Below are 17,675 nucleotides of genomic sequence, written 5' to 3'. Positions count from 1 at the left end.
TAAACTATGGACTTTCGGTGACAATGACGTGTCAATGTAGGTTCACTGATGATGACAAATGTACCACTGGAGAGGCTGACAGTGAGGGAGGCTCTGCGTGGTGGGGCGGGGGGTGGGGGGTGCTGGGGGGGTGGGCAAAGGCATAGGGGAACTCTGTACTTGCTGCTCAATTTTTCTGTGAACTTAAAAACTTCTCCAGCCCTGGCTGGTGTAGCTCAGCAGATTGAGTGCAGGCTGCGAATCCAAGGGTCACTGGTTTGATTCCTAGTCCAGGCACAAGCCTGGGTTGTGGGCCAGGTCCCCAGTAGGGGCCGCATGATAGTCAACCACACATTGATGTTCCTCTCCTTTCTTTCTCTCTCCTTTCACCTCTCTCTAAAAATAAATACATGAAATCTCTAAAAAAAAAAAAGAATTTAAAAATAAAAATAAAAATTAAAACTTCTCCAAAAAGTAATCTATTTTAAGAAAAACGACACAAAAGACAAAGACTTGAGAAATCATCACAGAATGAGATGAGGACAATTATAAAAAATGAGAGACAGAAAAAATAGTTTGTTCACAATAGTAACCAAAACCACAAGGTATCCAAAGTACATCAAACAAAAAAAGCACAAGACCTTAATGGAGAAATTTTTAAAACAATATTGAAGATTTGAAAAAAAAATGGAAAGATATCCTAGGTTCAAGGACAGAAACACTTACCTCCACAGTGTCAAATTCCTCTAATAATCTATAAATTCAATGTATTTAAGAAAAAACCCAAAGGGGTTTCATGGAGACTGACAAAATAAAACTACGAAGGAAACAAGAAAAGAAGAAAACTGCCTTTTCTCTCTCCGCCCCCACCCCACCCAGGGAAGTCCTACTCCCAGCGCCTGGGCCACTGAGACAGGATAGTACGGGCGCGGGCGCGGGCGCAGGCGCAGACAGACCACAGGAACACAGAAACCGGAAACACGCCCAAGCACACACAGGAACTTCGTATATGGTGGAGTTTGCATCAGATCCAATACACGCTTCGGGGGTAACTGGCTTAGCATAAGGAAAACAGAAAAATCTGTTTTCTACCTGACACCACATACAAAAATAATTCCAGGTGACTTAAGGTCCTAAATGGGAAAAACAAAACTTTAATGTTGTCCACACCTAGCTCTTCACCTAGCTATTCTGTTTTTGGTAATGTATTTTGAGAAAATAATTGGAAAAGGGCAAAAAGACTTGTGCACAAGAATATATCCTCAGGTCCTTCTATTATTATTTACAATAAAACAGAAAAAAATAAAAGCCTAAATGCACAACTGAGAGTTAATTCAATGAACAGCAGAGTAGAGCCGATAAAATGACGATGCCGATCTGCGGCACGGACATGGAAATGAACTCTGTAAAAGCGGACTGTGTGCAGCCCCAGTAACGGAGACGTGGTGTTTGTGGGCACCAGCGGAATCTGTTCAATGTGATAGAACAGAGAACCCAGACGTACACCCACACAAATGTCCCCGTTAACTTCTGACAAAGGTGCAAAAGCACCTCAGTGGGAGTTGTTTTTTCTATCAAATGGTGCTGAAGCAATTGGACAGTCATAAGCTAAACAAGAAAAAAAAAAAGATTTAAAAAGAACCTTGAACTAAATCTCACACCTCACATAAACTAACTCAAAATGGATCATGAGTTCAAATGTAAAACTATGAAACTTGTAAGGAAAAAAAAAACACAGAAGAAAGTCTTTGGGATCTGGGGTTAGGCAGAGTTCTTAGACTCAACCCAAGGACATGATCCATAAAAAATGAATGAATTAGACTTCGCCACAATTTAAAACTTTTGCTTCTGTGAAAGATGTCGGTAAGAAAATGAAAAGACAAGCCCTGGCTGGCGTAGCTCAGTGGATTGAGCGTGGGCTGGGAACCAAAGTGTCCCAGGTTCGATTCCCAGCCAGGGTACATTCCTGGGTTGCAGGCCATAACCCCCAGCAACTGCACATTGATGTTTCTCTCTCTCGCTCTCCCTCTCTCTCTCTCTCCCTCTCTCTCTCTCTCTCCGCCCCCCTTCCCTCCCTAAAAAGAAATAAATAAAATCTTAAAAAAAATAGTTAAAAAAAAAGAAAGAAAATGAAAAGACAAACTAGAGCCTGGGAAAAAGTATTTGCCAGTCACATATCCGACAAAGAACTATATCTAGAATATTAAAAAAAAAAAAACTCTCAAGAATCAACAGTAAAAAAAAATCCAACTACAAAAAAAGCAAAGGACATGAATAGATATTTCATCAAAGACAACATTCAGACAGCAAATAAGAACATGAAAAGATGTTCAAGAATATTAGCCATTAGGGAAATGCAAATACACAGTACAGTGAGATATCACCACTGGCCTATTAAAACGGCTCAAATGAAAAACAGTAAGAATACCGAATGCTGTCAAGGATACAGAGAGCCCGGATCACTTATATAGCGCTAGTGAGACTGTAAAATGGCACAGCCACTCTGGAAAACAGTTGGCAGTTTCTTAAAAAACTAAACATACCACTATTAAATGACCCAGCAGTTGTACTCCTGGGCATTTCAATGGTAAATGATTAAGTGTACCGCCGTCCATTCGTGGCATAGACTGCTGTTCAGTAGCAAAAAGTAATGAACTGTTGATGTATGAAATAACCTCCAGAATGAATCTCCAGAGGATTATGACAAGTGAAAATAGCCACTCCCAAAAGGTTACATCCTGTGTGATTCCATGTATGTAATGTTTTTGAAATGAGAAAATTATAGAAACAGAGAACCAACCGGTGACTGCAGGGATGAAGCAGGGAGCGGGGCAGGAGGGAAGGTGCCGTGGCTCTGAAAGAGCAGCGTGTGGCGATGGGGACAGTCGGGGTCCACACCGGTGTCCCAGCTGCGACACTGTACCCCAGCTCTGGAAGGTGTTACCACCTGGGGGAAACTGGGACTCATGAGGTCTCTGTATTATTTCTTATAACTGCATGTGCTCATACAATTACCTCCAAGTGAGAGAGCACTTATGAGTCCACTTCTACATATTCTACATATTAATACATAATAACACAGTATCTACACATTAATAAAGAAATGTCTGGAAACCTATCCAAGCAAAGAGTAATAGTGATTATTTCTGTTAGTAATGTAATGCATGATTTTTCAATTTCTTCATATGTTCATGCGTCACCAAAATTTTTCCAATGAGCATGCTGTGCTATAATTGTAAGAAAAAATAATTAAAGCTATTTTCATTATGCAAAAGGCATGTAATGTATCTTTGTTGTATATTTTTTTTCCACTGAACATGGTACTACATTAACTCTTCAAAATGTTAAAAGTTGTTCAACATTCCACTGCACTGATCTGTCCATTTTACCACTTCCCTTAAGGATGGTGTCCGATTTCTCATTGTTAAGAATAATAACAATGCAATAGGTTGCTTGTACTGGCATCTTTACAAGCATCGATGATTATGCCCAATAGCTGGAACACTAGTTAGGAAGTTACTGGGTAATGGAGTTAGAGACACTAGAATACTGAAGAACTGCTATCCTAAGAAACTATGAATTTATGTCCCATCATTAGTATGTGTGTGAGAGACCATTTCACTCTGTCCCTCAGAAGTTGCCAAAGCTGTGTTCGCATTCCCAGCTCCACAGGTCGAACAAGTAACAAGAAGCCACACTAACTTCCTGCAGCCACTTCAAGGCATAATACAGTTGCCTTCACCCCAGTCTTCGGCTTGGCACACTCTAACACGTATGGGCCTTCCTCCTCTTCCTTTCCCTTCACCTCCACAAAGTTCACACTTCTGAGCCTGACAATCAAAACCTACCTCTTTTCACCTTGTTCACCTGGCTCCAGCCACTCTCACAGCCCTGCTGCTCCTCAAACATGGTTCACACACCTCTGTCCACACACTCCCGTGTGGAGAGCCGCAGGGCTCACCCCCTCACTGACTTCAGGCCTCTGCTCAGAGGTCCCGTCAGGGGCCTCCCGCCCCCCGACGCTCTGCAAACCAGCAACCCCCTCCTCCAGCCTCCCTGTCTGTATGTGCCTGCTCTGTTTTTGTCCAGCAATGACACACTGTGGGTTTTTTTTTAATTATTTTCCTAACATTTTCTGAAGGTGAAAAAAAAAAATCCTCCAAGGCACTGCCATCCCAAATGGTACAGACTGTAAGTTTGTCTCCTTATTGTTACCGGAACCAAAGTCACCTCCAGCACCACTGATTTCTAAGCCCTCCCTCCTACAACCTTCATATCGGTGTGTCTTCCCCCCATGTTGGGCTCTACCCACGCGAATACCCTCAGTCTAACGCTGCTCACAGAGGGGCTCCATTCACCTGTCTGCTCTGGTCAATAACCTTTGGCTCAAGGCTGGTGTTCTCTGCATCCTCCTTTTCACCTTTGCAGCGCCCAGCCCCTGTGTCCTCTCTAGAAGCCAAATCAGCAAAGATCACTATATGCATACTTAGCTAATTCATACCAAGGTCTGCGTGATTCGATAAGTAACGGAGAGAAAAGCAAATCCTTGGAGTTTCCAAGTGGAAAAAAGAACGATGTGAAAATGTATGGCCTGTGTTCTAAGACATTTCCATTCCCCTTATTTCTTCATATTTATTATCTTTTTTAGTTTGTCTTACGTCTTTCTGCCTGAAAATTCTTATTCTAGTTGGACATTATCCAGAAAGCATCTCCCTTGTGTCCGTCATTCCCGTCAGCACTGACCCCCTCCCTCTGATAGCAAAGGATGCCCCATCTGACGCCCCTCCACCCCAAGCAAGTGTGTTCTGCCTCAGTGAGTCTCCAGTTCGTGCTGAATTTCCACCTCTCCTTCAAAACGTATTGGAAAGCTCCCTTCCCACACATCATTAGGAATGAGATCCACGCAATCAGTCCTATGGGAAACGCTGGCTTTTAAATGCCATTACACAATTAGATTATTTTTTAAAAGAAAGTACTTTGAGATAAAAAATACATCTTTTAAAAAGACAACTTTATGTTATTTTCTTCTCTCTTTGTAATAGGCAACGCAATGTGTTTGCTTTGTTTCTTACCTAGACTTTTTCAGGGTCGCAATGAACGGGAAACATTTTTTATTTTAAATCGCATTTTCCTTGAAATGTGAAATACATTAAAGCAAGGCAGAGAAATTTTAAAGAACCACGTGTAACATCCTGTGCTATTTTGATGGTAGAAAAACACTTTAAAAACAACGATATCTTTCTGCATTCGACACCAAAACTTCCTGCGATGCCCTCCACTGCTCACACCACATGCTAAATGAAATGCTCCTGGAGAATACAACCCGCCTGAGGGCCCGTGAAAGACGACTCACCAGACTTCTTCGCTCTCAAAGCGATAACAGCTGCTAGCTCTCTCTGCACCTAATAAAATATTAGGGGAAAAGCCCATTAGAATAGAAAACTGTAGCCATCAAAAGCAGTTAATTCGTTTTTACACAGGCAACCCAAATTAAGAGCTATTGCAATTTAGAGCCAAGTTTCCTGCCACTTTTTGGGTTTTTGTTTGATTTTGGTAATGTGGAAAAACGCTGCTTAGGAATTCCAGGTCAAAAATCCCAAATAATCATATTGACTCACTTTAAAAAGAAATCAGACAGTTGCCAGAGTACATGCATTATAAAACATTGGTATTTTTGCCACATACGGATGGGAAGAACCTCAAAAATACAATTATAAAACATTCAGAAATGATGCAAATAACCAATTCTTAAAACAGGCAAAAAAGCTGGCAAAGATGCTAACTATTATCTACCCCTCCAAGATTCTAGTTTATTCCAGAATTCTAGAACAATTAAGAAAGGTGACCCTGGCTTAACTGGACCGCCCCTCAGACACAGTAAGTGTTCACCTGAAGTCTGACCGGTTCACAGCAAACAGTTCGGGAAATATGCTGCCTAAAAACTCCCAGGGTAGTTGCAATGGGAACCGACAAGACAAACTTAAAAACCCCAAGTGCCATAACACACCCCCACACACTTATTTGTCCAGATTTTTGCTTTCTCACTCTCTTTTTCCCCAAACCCACATACTTTGAATACTTTAAATCCTTTCTCAAAAGCCTTCTCAAAGAAGAACATAAAAGAGACCAAAAAATAAAAAAAGAAATGTTAAGCACAGTTGCCTTCAAGGATAACATGAAAAAGAAAACTAGAGAAGATCCTCTTTGGGAAATCTGTGTTTGGTGGCGATTAAAAATTCCCTATCGAGCAAGCTCATTCCTCCACGGCACACAGCTTTTGAGGCTTAGAAGTATGGGCACCTTCAGATGTGAGGAGGAGGTGGTGTTGATGAGTTTGGAGGGGTCCTGATAATGACATTTTAAAGGGAGAACACAGAAGTTCAAGGTGAAAGAAGATTTGCTGTTGAAATGAATCTAATTTCTATTCATTCACTTGCGGGCAGAAATAGCACAATGGGCTAGACACTGGACTCCACTCAGGGCCACTTTCACAACAGCCAGGACATCATCACCCCTGAAGGTGGTTGGCCACTTCCCGGGCTGGCAAGTGCGAATGCCATTCACAAGGGGATACCCTTATGTAGCTGCTTCACTGACACCTGAAGACTCTCTCCCGAAAACTATACAGTAATGGGAAGACAATCAGTCCCACCCCAACCGCGGAAGTCTGAGTTCTGAAAATGCTCCTGGCAGGAAAAGCTGCAGTTCAGGATCTTACAGGAGAAAACAGGGCTGGGGGAGACAGAAGCGAGGAGTGCCCGGAGGAAAACCTTCACAGATACTTGTGTATGTAGTAAAAAATGAAAACAGCAGCAACATTAGACACCAACTATTGCATACTTTATATATTTAAAGTTGTTAATAAGTTTTACTGTAGTACGACCACCTCTTTTCAGGATTGTGCTCCTTCACAGAGTCACAAATTTTGGGGGGTGGGGCCAAGAGACAGTCCGTAAACATTCCCTGGGATCTTGTCAATGGCTGCCTGATGTCAGGGCCTCCTCAGGGGACCTTGCCATGGCTCAGAGAGAGAACGACCGCAGAGACGCAAAGCAATGCCTGTGGACTCCTTCCTTTGCTCACAGAGAGTCAAAACCACTCTCTTCCCTCTGCCCTCCTCTTTCAGCTTTCCATGCCTGAAATTCTCTCCATGAGATCTTCAGCTTTTCCTCTCCTTTTCTTTTTTTAATTCTCACCGGAGGATGTGTTCATTGATTTTAGAGAGAGGAGAAGGGAGGGAGGGAGAGGGAGAGAAACATCGACGCAAGAGAGAAACATTGGTTGGTTGCCTCTCCTACACCCTCAACCGAGGACCGAACCCACAACCTAGGTATGTGCCTTACCAGGAACAGAACCCGCAACAATGTGGTTTATGAGAAGATGCTCCAACCAACTGAGTCATACCAGTCAGGGAGAGATCTTCAGCTTTTCTTTCTCCAATTAGAAATAAGGATCAAAATACAGATAGTTCAGAAAAGGATGGTATTCTATTCCTACCATTGAGTAACACTACATCGTTTCAAGGATGTAGGGCAGGGAGAGACAGGGGGAATGGGATGAGCAAGAAGCCAGCGCAGCATCTCGGGGAGCTGGGCAGGGGAAGAGAGATGGCAGTGAGGAAGAACTGCGGAGGTCAATGGGAACCTAAGCTGTTTTATTTTATTTTTTTAACATAAAGTAAATGAGATTACCATAGGACACTAAATCCCTTGCACGTCTGCGGTCTGGGAGAATGGAAGAATGTTTGTTCTGTGCAGGGTGGGGTGTGGAATAGCACCCACTGCCCCAGGATGGAAAAGATTCTTGGACAGAACCCCAAAGGTAGGTTATTCTTCCTATGAAACACAAACCACAAAGCACTGATCTCCCAAAAACACAAATTAGTTAATATCCCATTATAAGCTGCTATTGCATCTTCACACACACACACACACCCTTTTTTTTTTAGAACGTACTGGCAATCATTTAATCATTTTCAATTGTATGACTAATGCCTGTCTTCTGGAGGGAAGCGCCACTGAGGTAGGGACCTGATTGTCGTTTTACGGTCTAATCCAGGGCAATCAACACTCATTCATTGACCCCCAGGCAGTGGATGCATAGGCAACCTTAAAACATAGAAAAGATTTAGCGGAGAGAAAAAGCTTCCTGGGGAAGACAATGGAGATCAAAAGAGGGAGCACTCCCCACTAATAAGCTGCTCTCAGCAGCAATCTTCAGGACGCAAGATGTTTTAGCATGCAAGGCCTCTTTTGCAAAGAATTCTTAGGTTTATATTGAAAAATAAAATTCTGAGCAAGTGCAGAGCAGAGACTAGAATTTCCTTTCAGTATCCATGAGAGACCTGCTGGAATCAAAAGATAAACACTATTGACCAGCACCCGTCAAGCCTTCAGAGGATTCATATCCTGGCCCAGGATTTGATAGCTCCCTGAAGGACCACGAGCAAAACCATCCAGCTATAAGATGCTCCTGAATTCCTGACATTCAGAAACTGTTTGAGACCGAAGATATGTGTTGCTTTAAACTGCTGCATTTGGGGGTCATTGGTTATGCTGAAGAGTCTTTCAGAGGTCAGTGGTTATTTTTCTACTCCTCTATTTGTGCATTGCTGGTCACCCACAGTCTCTCTGACCATCACTGAAAGGAATCCTCTTCCAGATCAGGCTGGAGGGCCGTGCACCTGGAGAGCCAAGAGCCACGTCTGATTGTGGCCATTGTTCTTATTCGATGTGGGCACTAAGCCGCAGCCTAGGCAGTCAGAAGAAAGACATTCTTAATCTGACAGAGTACTTTACTACCTTGGCCTTCCCTGTCACAACCCCTCCCTACTATGATCTGAAACCCCTGGGGCTAGATGGATGTCACAATTCAAAACTGTATATATTTCAGAAAGGTGCCTTAGTTACATCACACCCTCAGTGAGGTCTGGGCAGCACTTTGTAATCAGAAACCAGGCACATTAATATTTATGCAATAAAATGTATGATTATTCATACCAAATGGGATGGCGACAAGACCTCCAGATTTTCCAATAAATAGGTTCAGTAGGGGGTGTGTGTGTGTGTGTGTGTGTGTGTGTGTGTGTGTGTGTGTGTTTTCTCAAAAAGTCAGTGATGAAAAGGTTTTGTTTTCAGCGTTTTTCTATTTCAGGACTGAATAATGGATTGTAAGACTCTACTAATTTTACACTAAAAGTTTCTCTCCTTCATCCTTTTCTCATGTTTCCTCTTATCAAATATCTGTGTAGTCACTACTTAGGTCTACTAAGAAATGCTTTCTTTAAATCGTTTGGACAGTCTGCCTACTTCAGCAGTTCTCAGACCTGACTGCACATTAGAGTCACTTGGGGAGCTTTAAAGAACGACTGATACCTGGGCCCCAACTAAGTCAGAGTCCCTGGGGGGAAGGTCCAGGCATCAGTATCTGCAGCTGCTGCTGCTGCTTCAAAGGTTCCTTAGTGATTCTGGGTTGTACCCGGGGTTGAGAATCACTCCGCTAGTCAATACGATAGCTTAGTTTCCCCAAGACCCCATCTTCCACTCCTGTAATCATTTCAACGGATGATTGATCTTCACTTTTTATTTTGTTCTCCTCTAATTTAACTTATTTGTAAAGGAACATGGCCTTCATTCTGCTTTAGGTATGAGGTAAATGATGTATAACCCAATGCAATGATAAGATTCAGTTACTATCAGCAGTTTGACAGGCACGATCTACTCAAGTAAAAGAAAAATTGCCAGGATGCTTTTCATGAAGCTTAAACTTTAATTGAAAATGCAGTTTACTCGGTATAAAAAAACTATATAATGCAAAACACATCTGTAGTTTAGGGTATATTCGCTCTTATAAATGTCTAAATAGAGGATAATCCAGGGACGGACAAGCTGTATTTCAAAAATTTCCCTCTCCCCTTGCTACCCATCAAAAACATGTGGGATCGCTTTGGTTTTTCTAACTTCAGTAACCAGCAGGGCTGTTCACAACATAACCCTGCAATCCAACAGGCACAAGAGCCCTTCTTATTTCTAGAATTCGGTCTTCTTTTCTCTCTGGTACTTTAAGAGTGCCTTCAGCCTCAAACTCTGAATGCCCCCAAAACTGTTCTGCATCAACGCGGAGACTCAAGAGGCAGCAGAATGAGCGAACTGCAAACTCTCAGCGCCGGGAGCATCTCCATGAGGAAGGTCAACGGAGAAGATGTGAGCAGGCTTCAGGGAGCAAGAGGCCCTGGGAAGCCAAGTGAGAAGCTGGAGAGAACGAAGGTCATTTTTGGAGGACAGACCAATAGTGGCCAACATCTCAGCTAACTAGAGGGTGGTCTGCACAAACGGATGTTGCCTAGAATCACCAATTCACACATTTCCTAAGGGTTTTTTAGTAAACTATTAATTCTTTAAAAACCTTACATTTTGATACCATGATAGAGATGTTTTTTAAAACACAGAACCCATTTTCTCATTTCTTAAATTAAATATAAGAAGAAACATAGTCCAGTATTCTTTCCTGTTTTATTCCCAAACATACTCATTTTTACCTCTACAAAATTTTAAGCTAGTAAGGACTTTAAACACTCTAGGGAAAAAAAAAACAAATAAATATGCTTGTTAAAGTCATCAACGTACTCTCAGATAAAACACACACCGAGCAGGGATCATAGCCAGACTTTTGCCCTTTGAATACCCATGGGCTAACCAACAATTTCCTTTGTTCCGCGGAAGCCTGTTTTCCTATTTCCAAGTTCATTATTTTCTGTAATATCGCCACACATCTGACACCTGGATAATCTTGCAATTACCTGTCAATGTCAAGCAATAATTGAGAAATTAAGAAAGATATGTAAACATCTGTCTAGACACTACGGCTCTCCACCTAATAGTTCATTTAACAAATAGTTGTTTTCCCAGTAATTGCTGTCACCACATCAAAGACATGTTTGTTCAGCATGCTGGGAGGATAAAATATGCTGATGCTTACTCATCTATTTCAAGGCTAGGGATATTTTAAAATTTTCTTATGTGAATACACACAAATATGCCTATTAATTCATTATAACTTAGCTCATACCTGACTGTTCAAAGTCTAATATCTGTACAAGCGCCCCAAACGTAACAGGATGAACAGGAATAGAGTCCTACATTTAGGTTTCTAAGCCTCTTAATTAAGTCTGCTACGCCTGCATACATCTGCTTGGACAGAAGGTCAAGCTGAAAAGATCTGATAATTTTCAGAGGGTCACAAGCAAGGTAAGAGTTAACAACAGCAACTGGATTACTTAGAATGATAACTGTGTTGTTAGGAATTGTACCAGAAGAATGACATTCAGGTCACACACACAAAGACAATGATGGACTCTGGAAAGACCAACACGTGGATGGTATCTGGCTGGGAGTACCATTTGTTTAGGTTTCTGGGGAGCAGGCAGTATGCACAGGAGGACAACCAGGAGGCAGCCACCACTTTGTGGCTAAATGTGACAGGTGGCAGCAGTCCTCATTTACTGTGTCCTCTCCACAGGAGCTGACACTGCTACCCATTCTCTTCTTGACAGGGATTCCACGCTAGCACACACTCCACGCTGTTCTTGTTCCTCTCTAGCTGCTACTTCTCTCCCCCAAGGCTCTCCTTTCCCTCTTGCAATTCTCTGGAGAAGCCAGGCTCTGTTTTTGCTCTGGGCCTTTCCACAGGATTGCCTCTCCGTCTGGGGTGCCTCTCCACCTCCCACCTTTGTGTGGTTGCCCCTTCTTGTCCTGCAAGTGCCAACTTAGTTATTACCATCTTCCCTTGAGTGGAGCCCTCCCCATACTCCAGGAGCATTCTATCCTCCCCTCAGTTACAACACCATCACAGGCCAGTGAAGTCGCCTTGTTAGCTGGAGCTCTTCAATAGCAGATTATAAGCCTATTGAAATGAACTCCTTTATTAATCATTCTGCCCCTGGCCCCTGTTACCACCCCTGATACACATATTTGTGCTCAAGAACACACTCGAAGTGTTTGTGGTTGCTGCTGAGAAGAGAAGACATAGGGGGAACATGATCATTGGTTTCAAATATTTAAAAGGTTGAAGGTAAAATTCAGGCCAATGGGAAGAAGCTGCAAAAAGGCCTGGTGTAGTGCTCAGAACTTTCACACAATGGGAGCAGTCCACAGTGGAAAGGGTCCACTGAGTACATGAGGTTCAGTAGAACATCCGGCCTTCATTTGGGAAGGCAAATGTCAGAAGCACCCAGACCAAGGCATGCTGCTGAAGATTTGTTTACGAACGCTTCTTTTCCAAATCATCCTCTATCAAAAGAGAATAAGCACGAGCCTCCAGGGGGCGGTGATCTCTGTCAGGCTGCAAATGAACAGCTGGCGATGCTAAAGCCATTTAATCCACCCAATGGAGCTAGAGGTGGTGCAAACTTTAACAAAGAGATGAAAAATAACTGTGGGAGGCCATTTCTGGTTGGGGAAATCTCATAAATTTTATGGCACAAGGAGCAGGAAAATCTACAGATGTACTGGTTGGAAAAACAAAACAAAACAAAACAAAAACCCTGCAGACAGCAAGCTAACAACACTAACGTCTTTTCCAAAAAGTGGGTGTATCTGCTCCTTTAGTCCCCAGGGCTGCTCTCGCCACTCCCGATCTGGGATTTCCCCAACACCATTACTGTTCAGTGCTGACTTCTTGACAAATAAAAAATGCATAAAAATGAAATGTGTTTTAAGGGAACAAGTATGTTTTGGACATTCTGATCTTGCTATAATGATGAAATAAAACACTGATTATGTTTACATCATTACCTTTTTTTCATTTTCTGATAAGCCCAGAGTGTTTTCAATTTACATGACATTTAAATGATTCTCCAGTGAATTTACATAATATAGTAGATTTAAGAAAGTATCTTTAAAGGCATAACATAACTTGGAAATTCATATCTTAACATACCTCTTAGTCCATAGTATTACATGCCACTCCTGCAGAGTAAAATGCCTTTTCTCAAACAGTGTGCTTTTTGGAGGTAAACTTCTCAGCCATGGAAATGTTTAACCACAACACTAGTTGGGTCCCACATATTTGAGGGATCTCCCACCATTGGGGTCACCTGCCTGTAGAGGGTCAAACCTATAGAAGAAGCTTGAAGGAATCTCATATTAGAAATGCTGTTTTGCGATGAATCTATATCAAGTAAGACCTTTTCCAACTAGAAAGTCTATCTATAAAAATCGCCAACATGGGAGGGGTTCCCGGGAAAACAAGATTCAAAACTCAAGATCCAACAGCCTAAAACAGGAGAAGGAAACCTCTGTTTATTTTACACCAACCTTGAAAGAAGTTCTAGGATCCCAGCGGTGGGGTGGAGTCACAGCCCATAGGACTGTCATTGAGTTAACTGAGTTAATACCTAAGCACCTGGGATGGTGCCGGACACAGAGTGAGTGCTTTCTGAGTATTAGCTATCATCATCATCATCACCACCATCATCACCATCAGTGCATTATTATAGTTAATACAATTGAGCTTAACAATAAAATAAACAGAAGACAATCCAGTCCTTAATTGCCTTAATATTTCAGGTGTTTAAGCCCCTTCTTGCCACCTAACTTATAAACAAACTCCTTGACAACCAGTATTACCTCTGCTTATTACATGCCACTGACCTAGCAACCGCCCCCCATGCAACTGGCATAAAAGGGACCAATATGTTTCATCAAAGGTGTGAACACTGCTTCAAGTCCTTGTTGTTTAAGTTTACTTTAAAAATAAGTTTTTACATTCACAGAACCCTGAAGCCTTTATAAATGTAAGAAAGGACCAACTTTAGTTTTAAAAATTCACTTTGAAACTTCAAAGGTTTCAAACAGCTAGCTGTGGCCTGGCAGCTTTTGACATTCAAGAGGTAACTGTTATTTTATATTTTATGAATCAAGAGATTGTGGGTATGTATTCAACAATACGAAATGTGTATTAATTTCGTACTTCTGCCATAACAAATTACTACCCATTTAGCAGCCTAAAAAGACATCCATTTATCCTCTCCCATTTCTGGAGGTCAGAAGTCCAGGCACTGTGTGGTTCAACAGGATCCTCTGCTTAAAAGACTTGGGAGGCTAGCCCTGGCTGGCGTAGCTCAGTGGATTGAGCACGGGCTGTGAACCAAAATGTCACAGGTTCGATTCCCAGCCAGGGTACATGCCTGGGTTGCAGGCCATAGCCCCAGCAACCGCACATTGATGTTTCTCTCTCTCTCTCTCTATCTCCCTCCCTTCCCTCTCTAAAAATAAATAAATAAAATCCTAAAAAAAAAAAAAAAGACTTGGGAGGCTAAAATCAAGGGATGGGCAGGGCTGTGCTCCTTTCCGGAAGCTCTGGGGGAGCACATGCTTCCAAGTTCATTCAGGTTTGGGAGGAAACTATGCTTGCATCCACCTGTACTATTGAGGTGCCTGCTTCCTGGCTGAGTGCCACCTGGAATCCGCCCTTAACCCCTAGAGGCCTCTCTGTGCATGTGAGCTCCTCCTCTTCAGGGCCAGCAATAGGATGCTTAATGTTTCTCATGCCTGGGACTTTTTTTATCATGCCTTCTTTTCTGCCATTTCTCTTTGACTTTTGCCAGAGCGTGCTCTTAGCGTTAAAGGGCTTGTGGGATTTGACTGGATCCAAGCAGACAATCCAGGTCTGCAGCCTTAATTACATCTGCAGTGCACCTTTTACCATCTAATGTGACATTTACAGGCACTAATTGGGGTACTCATCTTTGGGGGGCCAGTCGACCTACCACAGAACAGTAGCACAGGTCCTCAGAGCCTTTTTGAGAAAACATCCCTCAACTCCTTTTCAGGGCCTTAGAGTAACTTGCTAAGAGAGTCTGGTTTGGGAAAATGGTCTAACTGTTGTAAAATCTTTAGCAGAATTCACATACTTCTGAGTGCACATAATGAAACCAGAAAACCTCAGAACCAGTCTAAATGAATTATAAATTGCTAAACCGCACAGCCACGTTTGCCAGTATGTAATGATTCCTAACAGGTTAAAAATAAAAATGTTATTTACTATATAACTTGGCAGGTCTCATTTCATAAATTCTTTAAATTAAAAAAAATTCTGTAATCAAACCTTAAACCCCATTTGTGGAGACCCATTCAGTAACTATAACATGTTTTCAGTGAAGATAATGTGAAAATTGCTTTCTGAACCCTAAGTTTTGTTATTTTTAATTAATGTGGACTCTCTAATTCCTACTCGCCGCCTGGAAAGGTTCATCTCCCTGGTGGGAGGGAGGACGCGCTCTGCCACGTGAGGCCGGGAGGCCGCCTGCAGGAGCAGCACCGCAGAGCGCCTGCGCGGGGCGGGGCGAGAACTCCGCGGAGTGTCAGTCATTCCTGGCCTCCTCCCCAGTTCTCCCGTGGTCGTTTGGAATCAACAGGCTAATAAAATAACATCTGCAAGCAAGACTTTTCCCTCTCTTACCCACACAGAAGTTCATCTCTGTGCTGTTTATAGTAACAAAAGATTAAAAATAACCACAATATTCAAAAATAGGGAAATGGTAAATCATAGAATGTGAATCTATAAATGACATGAAAAGTACAGACCACAAAATAAAAGGGTTGTTTTTGTAATAGAAAAATATACACACAAGAAAAGTGGCCTAGAAAGTCATAAACACTAGAATGTTAATAAGAAGTTATTTCTGAGTGGTTTCATTATGGGCATTTTTTCTGTTCTGCGATTTTTAAAAATTGTAAAGTCTTTAAGTCCAAGTTAAACAATCGAGTGTCAGATCAATAAAAAGAAAACTGCAAAGCATAGTCCCCAGTAGTGACAGCTCCCCACCAGGTTCACCACCATTCTGACGCTTATGAATATAGGAACAGAATTCACTCTATTTTTACCCACTAGTCACATGAAATTTCATTATATTCTAAATTTTACAACAAAATAAAAAATAAAAACATTGAAAATCTACCTTATTTCATCACCACCAAAAAATTTAAGTAATTTTTACTTTTTTATATGCCTCCAGGTTCTTCTGCAATATGCACATCAAGCTTTAACATTTACTTAAGAATGCAAAATCACATTTCACTGCAGCAGCTATAAGAAGTTTTATTTTAAAGAAATGCACAAAGAAGCAGCCCAGTGTGAAATGTTCATGGATCATCCTTTCACAGCTCGTTCAGCTTCTCTCACAGAACTTCCCAGTAACACTTCACAAACTCATGACTGGCAATACACTAATCAATAGCAGAAGGGCATATGTCTATTCCTTGTCAATTAAAAATGTCATTGTTTTCTATGTGTATTGCATCTCAAACTAATTTCCTTCATCCTGGGAAGAGATAGCCAAATACCATAGTATACATATGTGTGTACACACAAGTGCATGTCCACACACACACACACACACACACATTCTTCCCCTATTCACAAAGGATTCCTTGAGACACATTTTGTTCTTGAATGGCTTCTATGCAATCACAGGCTCCTGCACAGATGCTTTTAAATGAATGTTCCCACACTGGACTTGTTTCAGTAGCAAATCAGCAGGCATTATACTGCTCGCCAAACTAAATTCTCAAAGCTAGATATAAATTAGACTGCCACATAATCTGGGAAGGTGCAGAGGTTTTCTTGGAAGTAGAGATGGCAACCTAGCAATTAATTTTTAAAAGTTTTGTATGTACATCTACATCTTTTGTAATTTGGGGGTTCATTTCCAGGATGAAAAAGTCATTTTGATATACAATAGACATAGAGAATGTACATGTGTTCTTTAATTGATAAAAGGACAGAAATATTCCATTCAGTTGTCTGTTCGGGTGTTGGCAGCCCCAGGTGTGTGAAGTGTCACTGTGACCCTTCCGGAGGGAAACAGCTCTCCAATGGTCCTAGGGACCTACGGTCCACAGCCCAAGGCCCTTCGGACACTGTCGCTGAGGAAGGAAGCTACTAACCAGCCCATGACTTCTTATAAAAAAATAAGAATGAGGAATACTATATCAGAAATGTGCTACAATCCTCTGGTGCTTTTTAAACGCTCCTCGAAACCAGATCTGTCTTCTAGGGTCTCACTTGACACTTTCTCTAAAAACTCAATCTAGCTGGCCCTTCTCCAATCACCCAGTAGCTCTTAAGCCACTGGAAGAGCTGGAGCCAGGCTAAGGATTCCAAGCAGGAATTCTTTGTTCCCTGCAGATAAGAAATATAAGGTAACAAGATGTTCACGATCCCATGGCAGCCAGACAGAAGGTTAGTCATTCCCCGAGGGAGTGACTTCCTTTGATTCTCTGCAGCAACATGCTTGCTCAGGTCTGTGACAGATGAAGAAAAGGGAGATTAACGACACTCCGTTTCTCCATTCCCCAGGAAAAAAAGAGGCAGACAGCCGGGTAAAAGGTGAGTGGAAACTCGTGTTTCGGTGTTTTAAAAAACCATATTTCTCAATGTGTTAAAAATCATCATTAGGTTGTGCTCATCATGTATTAAATGTGACAGATGCTCCCCTCGCTGACTAACCTAAGATTATTTCTAGGCCTTGCTAACTTGGCACGCAGTCGCTTACGTCTCTACAATTCTAACTCTTTGAGAGTCATCAAAACCAAAATCCTGTGCTATTTCTCCTTGCTGAACCAGTACCAATTGGAAAGTTTCTGATGGAAAAAGCTGTCATTGTTATCTTCAGATATGACTGCTGAAAAAAAATT

General features: G+C 41.9%; 1 protein-coding gene across 1 annotated transcript in view; it reads right to left on the bottom strand.

Moving 5' to 3' along the window:
- Window positions 1-17,675, bottom strand: part of RAPGEF5 (Rap guanine nucleotide exchange factor 5) — a 222,077-nt gene that overhangs the window by 126,810 nt on the left and 77,592 nt on the right. The window contains exon 7 of the mRNA XM_045827622.1: window positions 5,333-5,381. Within this exon, the coding sequence (XP_045683578.1) occupies window positions 5,333-5,381 (49 nt within the window). The remainder of the gene's footprint in view (window positions 1-5,332; window positions 5,382-17,675) is intronic.

The sequence above is a fragment of the Phyllostomus hastatus genome, unplaced genomic scaffold (genome assembly GCF_019186645.2).
Source record: "Phyllostomus hastatus isolate PE091 unplaced genomic scaffold, TTU_PhHast_1.1 phas_scaffold_78, whole genome shotgun sequence".
Lineage (NCBI taxonomy): Eukaryota > Metazoa > Chordata > Mammalia > Chiroptera > Phyllostomidae > Phyllostomus > Phyllostomus hastatus.
The sequence above is the reverse complement of the archived record's forward strand: the minus strand, read 5'-3'. Positions and strand labels throughout refer to the sequence as shown.